Genomic DNA, 6,684 nt, shown 5'->3' with positions numbered 1-6,684 from the left:
TATTAATAATTCTCCTATTATTCCCAAACTATCTGTAACAGCCAGGTGTTAGCTAAATTTTAGGGAATTGAGGGAGGAGCCCATGTTCACACTTAGGATTCGCTTCTACCCTCTAGGACCTGCCCCCATCCCCCCAGGCCAGTGCGGTGGTAGCCACAGGTGGGTAGCTGTTTCTTCTGGGGCTCTAGTGGGTGGCTTGCTGCAGAAAGAATCTAGGAAGAATGTCTATTGAGCAAATGATGAGGCTTACTGGGGAGTGCCTGTGTTGAAGTTCAAGCAAATCTAGAAGTCTGACCTTAATTGAATCACAGATTAAGGATCAAGTGCATTCAGGGATGGATTCGTGGGGCATAAAAACATTTCAGGATTCCCAGGAGTGTTGGGCCAGGGGAGTGGATTTTCCTTTAGTAAGAGGGAGGGTCCTTTTCTGTTGTTGATAATTAACCTGAAGTAGGACCTCTAGATAAGAGAGGGAGAATAATTAGCAGCACTCCCTGCCGGCTCGGGGTGGGGGTGGGGGGACTAGTAGCTACTAGTAGGCCACAGGTAGCTTTTCATCCTTAAGTTTCTGTGAAGCCTTCCTTTAGTTGTGCCCTTTCCTTAACTTCCCTAGCCGACGGTTTTCCTTTCTCTGGCTCCTACTGCACTTTCTACCCACCTTTATCACAGCAGCCAATTATCTTTTAAAAAATTTAATTGAAGTATAGTTTACTTACAGCCAATTATCTTGTAATTTGTAATCATGTTTCTGCCGACGGACTTCAAGGGCGAGGGACTGTGGCGCTGTTACAGACTGTGGTTCAAATTCCAGCTGTGCCACTAGCTAGCTTTTTGACAATTACTTAACCGCTCTATGCCTGGATTTCCTTATTAAAAATGGGCACAAGGCTCCGCATCGCCTGCGGTTGCTGGGAGAAATGAAGGTGACTGCGTGTAAAATACCAGACATAAAGTATGTGAAAAGTAAAGGGCGCCTAGCAGGGTAAACGTTTGTTAATTAACCTGACTAACCTTTATTTGGTGCACTCAAACATTTACTGATCACCTACTGTGTTTCAGCGCTGGGAGGAGAACCGGGTGGAGAACCCTCACGTGCGGCCCGAGAGCCTTGTCCCGCGGGCAGTCTCAGGACTGGCTCCGCCGAAGAGAAAACCCCGCCCACAGCCCTTGCGATCTCGTTAGCGATTGGGCCGGGACCATCCCGCGGGCATTCTGGTTGCTAGGCTCGGGAGGTGGGGACCTAGGTTGCGCCTGCGCAGGTTGAGGGCGAAGATGCTTTCCGGTCGGGCGGGAGGAGGTGACGTGAGAAGCGGTGGCAAGCGGAGGCGTCCTGTAGCTCAGGTGACGTTGTATCTGTGGGCCCTAGGACTGCGTCACAAGTCGGCGACTGAGCTTTGGCGTTGGTGGCCGAGGCAGCGAAGGCGGCAGCGGCGGCGACAGCTCTGGGGTTTGCGTCTCGGGGTGTGTCGGCCGCCGCTGCTGCTTGGGCCTGGTATGTACAAATGGCTGGTTAGAATTCTCGGCACCATTTTCCGTTTCTGTGATCGGCCGGTGCCTCCTGCCCGGGCCCTCCTGAAGAGGCGGCGCTCGAACAGGTGAGAGGAGAGGGGCCCGAGCGCCGGCCTGGCTGTTCCCCTCCCCCACCCCGGGCTCGGCCGGCATAGCGCTGATCCGGGCCTGGCAGGCAGGCCGCGCTCGGCAGAAACAGGTAGCTGGGCGGAGGCGGTAGAGGTGCGTGTCGCGGATGCCCTGGTGACGTAGTAGCTCCTCCGCGCTGTGCAGATGCGAATCCTGATGATGGAAGGAGCTACTGGTCGGTGATGGTTAGGATCTCTCTTGTCAGAGTCCAGGCTGGTTGCTGTCAACAAATGGGGCTGTATCATATTTTGCTGCTCTTAGGTTGAAAACTGAAAATTGAAGGAATACTGTCTTTGTGTGGCTCCTGTTTACAAGGCACACTCCCAAGTGTCATCTGTGCGCAATAAGTGCAGTTAAGTGAGACTCACAGCTTGCCCAGAGCCCTTTCGATTACACTTACTGTTCTCTTAGCACCAAGAGACAGCAGCTGTCTTGTTTTGAAACAACTGTCCAACTGTGTGTATGTGTGTGTGTGTGTGTGTTTTGCTGGGGAGGGAGAGTGATTCTGTGCTTTAGAATTAGTGTATGAGAAAAAAAAAGTAGGTACTTCATTCCTTTAAAAAGATCACTAGTCTGTACTCTAAAATTCAGTTAAAATTTTTGGGAAACTAAAAGTTGTTCTCAGCATTTACCTGTTGGTTTGTCCCATTTCATAGTGTCTACCCCCTTCCCTAAGAATTAATCTATAGAATAAAGTACCATACCAATTCTATACATAACCTCCCAACTTTTCACAGCTTTTTTTTTTTTTTTGCGGTACGCGGGCCTCTCACCGTTGTGGCCTCTCCCGTTGCGGAGCACAGGCTCCGGACGCGCAGGCTCAGCGGCCATGCTGAGCCCAGCCGCTCCGCGGCATGTGGGATCTTCCCGGACCAGGGCACGAACCCGCGTCCCCTGCATCGGCAGGCGGACTCTCAACCACTGCGCCACCAGGGAAGCCCAACCTCCCAACTTTTAATGATCAAGTGTTAATTTCATTTTTTTTATTAAGCCTCAAGATCATTGGAGGATGGTTTCTTGGAGCTTGAGAAAACAAGATGATTACTTAATGTATGAGTCTGAGAATTCAGATCATTGATGAATTGGCTGTGAGCTAAATTCCATCATGTGTTCCAGAGAGGGCAAGGTTTTAACGTATTCTTTCTACCTTTCTGTAGGGTTGATATAAGGATCATTTGACAACAAGTTGTAAAGTACCTAGAATGATGCTTAGGGTATATAAGGGTAGTGTTTGTATATTCTGACCCAAGGGCCTTGTGCAGAGGCTGGTGTGTGATAGGCACTTGGTACATATTTATTGAATAAGGAAATGTGAATTTCCTCTCCCCTGTCCTTTATTTTTACTGCGAATCTCTGCTGGTCAGGGAAATAGTGGCTTGTAGGTCAAACTCCTGGTCTTTACCACATCCTTTATCTAAAACAACTCTTTTAAATGTAAGCCATTTTTCAGTCCAGATGAAGATAGGAAGTCTTGTTGGGATGTTTAAAGTTATGAACTGAATGGTATTCTCCTGGGATTTATTCTGTTCATTTTTTTTGTAAATATGATCATTCATAATCATCTTTAGAAGGATGATTATATCATGAACTTTTAACATTCTTGAGGTATAGGTCCAAAAATTTCCTGAATTTCCAAATTCTTTGTTATCACTGTAATATAGTTTCCATGATAAAAATGAGGTTAAATATAACACCTTTTTCTGGCTGAGAACTATCTTTTGGGGCTTCTTGTATTGTCTACTTCTATCTGAAGTAGAAAGTGACTTTTTTTGGGGAGGGTGTCATCTTGCAAAAGGATATTATTTGTTCTTAAATCATTTCTGGCGAGAAAAGGAATAGCATGGTCCTAAGCTTTTACCTATATTCATTTACTAGTTAAGTGATTTCTGACCAGTTTCCTGTTTGTACTTTAGCCAGACTACAGATTATTATATAATAGGGAGTTTTGGATCTCATATAGTTGAAACCATAGTGTTACATCCTCAAATGATAAAGGCCTACTTATAGCATAAACGTTAGTTGGATCTCATTTTATGACAAAGTGAATGGAAGGAGGTGTGTTGCACGAACAGTAAGCCTACTTGTAGGAGTGCATATGTGTGTATATGAATATATGCATATATATCTCTTTTCTCTTTTTTCAGCACTCTGCTTTCTACAGTGGACACTGATGAAATACCAGCCAAAAGACCGAGATTAGGTATTAAATATTAATTTTAAAAGTTAGTTTTTTAAATAAGAAAAGTTTATGTGTGGACAAAATTCAAAAGATAAAAAGTACATACAGTGAAAAGTAAGTCTCTTTCCTGTCCCTCTTCTACTCAGTTATCTTCACTAGAGGTAACCAGTGTTAGCAGAGACGTAAGTATCTTTCCAGATAAATAAGCCTGTATGTTGAAAGTGCATTTCGCATTTTCAAATCTTCCTATAAAGAAAAGGTGCTTTTTAAATTTGGGGGAGAAAACACTGTAAAAACTACTTCAAACTGAGTCGTCTAGTTCAGATAGCTGAGTGAACCACTGTAATCTGTTGCCTCAAATTGTTTACTTCCCTATATCTGAAGGGCTAGGCATTGCTTGGTAGAAAAGAATAAAACTAGATTAGAGTAAAGGGAAAAGGCACAGTGGAATACTATAGTAATATTTTCCTCTTTCTCAAAAATGCATGTGAATTTGAATCTACCTCCGGATGAGGTAGAGTGGACATGTCTGTGTTAAGACTTCATTTAAATCCAATGAGTGCTTATTGAGCCTGTCTTACTGTTGAGCAATGTGTTCTGTTCCACAGGAAATACAAAAATGAGTATGACAGGGTCTCTGTTTTTAAGGACCTTAAAGTTGTAGGGGGTGTATGATTATATAGTGGGGGGTTTTAAGACAAGTACTTAAATAATACTAATGTCTATGAGGATATGATAAGTGATATAAGAAAGGTAGTAACAAAATACTGTCCAATTTTCTTCTGGTTAAGAGTCTCAGTAGGGCTTCCCTGGTGGCGCAGTGGTTGGGGGTCTGCCTGCCGATGCAGGGGACACGGGTTCGCGACCCGGTCCGGGAGGATCCTGCATGCCGCGGAGTGGCTGGGCCCGTGAGCCGTGGCCACTGAGCCTGCGTGTCTGGAGCCTGTGCTCCGCAACGGGAGAGGCCGCAGCAGTGAGAGGCCCGCGTACCACACACACACAAAAAAGAGTCTCAGTAAATATTTGATGAAGGATCTAATATGTGAAATGAGTCTTGAAGGATAGATAGGGTATCGACAGAGAGCAATAGGAAGGAAAAGCATTCTAGGCAGAGGGAACAGTATGGGAAATTGTGTAATTCAGGAAATAGCAAATAGAACTTAGTGAAAAAGTTGACCAAAGAGAGAGTTCAAAATACAGAGGGACTTTGAATGCCAGGAATTTATACTGAATTCATTAGGACAGTATTTCCCAAAGCACAGGATAGATACCAATTCAAGAAATAAATGATTTTAGGAGATACAACATTCATAGCATTAAGTATCATCTGAATTATGTTATAAACTAAAAATGTTGTATCCTTTTCAGTTATTTTAAATTTCTGATTATTTTAAGCAGAAAACATGTTGATTTAATGCTAGTATGTATTTAAAACTTGTCTAATACATGCTAATCTTCCCTTTTTTAACAGGCCCAGCTAGAACTTAATATTGTTGTTTTCATTTCTTCATAAGGCAAATAAGGTTGCTTTACATCAACAGTAGTAATATAAAGTTACCTTTCACAAATACATTTGTTTAGCAAAAAAAAGTGAGTCAATTTTATAGAAAAATATAAATAAACAGCTGTATGTGGTTAAAAACAGAAAGCAAAAAACTTTGATGGTGGTATTAGAGAAGGTTCCTGAAATAATTCTGGTATGTTAAGGTTCTCTCCGTCCATGATTTCCATGAAATATATATTAAGATTTTCTGACTAGAAACTATAGAAGGGAACCTAAGCCAAGGGGGAAGCAGTGGGTAGCAGAGATAATACTTCTGGTAGAGTTTGTAGAGGTCTCTAGCAGTGCTGGCCAATAGAACTCTCTGAGATGATGGCTATTGAGCACCTGAAGTGGGGCTGTGCAATTGAGGAACTGAATTTAATTTTAATTAAATTTAAACTTAGGTAACTACCTGTGGATACTGGCTCCTATATTGGACAGTATGAGTCTGTTGGCTGCTTTGGAGACAAAAAAAGGAAGAGTGAAAAGAAGAAGCAGCTTAGAATTGCAGACTCATGATCTTACAGATGAAAGGGATCTGAAGCGATCTACTTAGTCTCAGCAAAATAAGATGGTCTTATCTTCATTTTACAGATGAGGTGGGCCTTCCTGCCTGCTTTTTTCTTTTAATCAATGAGCTCTTTTGACATAATTTTGGGGCATACTCAGATTTTGACAAAACTTATGGGAAAATAAATATCACAATACTTTTTGTGCGCACTTATGTTATTACGCATTTATGTTATTACGAGTACTTCCTGCCGTTTGGAGTCTGGATGCCAATCTGGATGATAAGCACCAATCCCTAAAGTTCTTTTTCTCCCATTTATAGCACAGTAGAATGTAAGTGATATCCCTCAACATTATTAGAGGGATAACCTGGAATTCTCTCCAGTTCCTAAAATGAGAAACAAGGCATTTGCAAATTTTGGTACTTCTAACTATAGTGACAGATTACTTCAAATTGGATTCTGCTTTACGCATCTTGCACATCTTTCTTGTTGTTTAAGTTATTCCCCTATCTTCCTGGAAAGTATTTTATATCTTATATGTTCTGGAGTGCTTGATGTTTAAAAGCCACCATTGCACTTTCAGGGTATTTTTCTCTAAAGCAGAATATGGTTAAGATGATGACCCTTTTATCTCAAACTAGTGCTTTAGAAAACCTTAATTAGGAAATATAAAGGAAATTGTAGAAAACAAATCAGCAGTGTAGGAAGTGAGAAGTGCGTAGTGTGATAAAAGGAGGAAGTGGGGAAAGCATTGAAATCTACCCCTCCCCCTTATTTATTTGCTTACTTATTTTGTAATCTTTATTTTTGGT

At 42.3% G+C, this 6,684-nt stretch overlaps 1 protein-coding gene across 3 annotated transcripts in view; it reads left to right on the top strand.

Annotated features, from left to right (window-relative positions):
* Positions 1 to 1,272: 1,272 nt before the first annotated feature.
* SENP2 (SUMO specific peptidase 2) overlaps positions 1,273 to 6,684 on the top strand; it is a 44,993-nt gene continuing 39,581 nt past the window's right edge. Inside the window, exons 1-3 of one of the 3 annotated variants that reach the window (XM_060010991.1) lie at positions 1,581 to 1,595; positions 3,783 to 3,838; positions 5,765 to 5,959. Coding sequence is in view for 1 of the 3 variants with exons in the window: in XM_060010990.2 (XP_059866973.2) it covers positions 1,273 to 1,595; positions 3,783 to 3,838 (379 nt within the window). In the remaining 2 variants the exon portion in view is untranslated. Of the gene's footprint in view, positions 1,596 to 3,782; positions 3,839 to 5,764; positions 5,960 to 6,684 lie in introns of all 3 variants that reach the window. The other 2 variants (XM_060010990.2, XM_060010992.1) reach the window with 2 other exon arrangements.

Source organism: Delphinus delphis, chromosome 4 (assembly GCF_949987515.2).
Source record: "Delphinus delphis chromosome 4, mDelDel1.2, whole genome shotgun sequence".
In the NCBI taxonomy this organism is placed as follows: domain Eukaryota; kingdom Metazoa; phylum Chordata; class Mammalia; order Artiodactyla; family Delphinidae; genus Delphinus; species Delphinus delphis.
The sequence above is the reverse complement of the archived record's forward strand: the minus strand, read 5'-3'. Positions and strand labels throughout refer to the sequence as shown.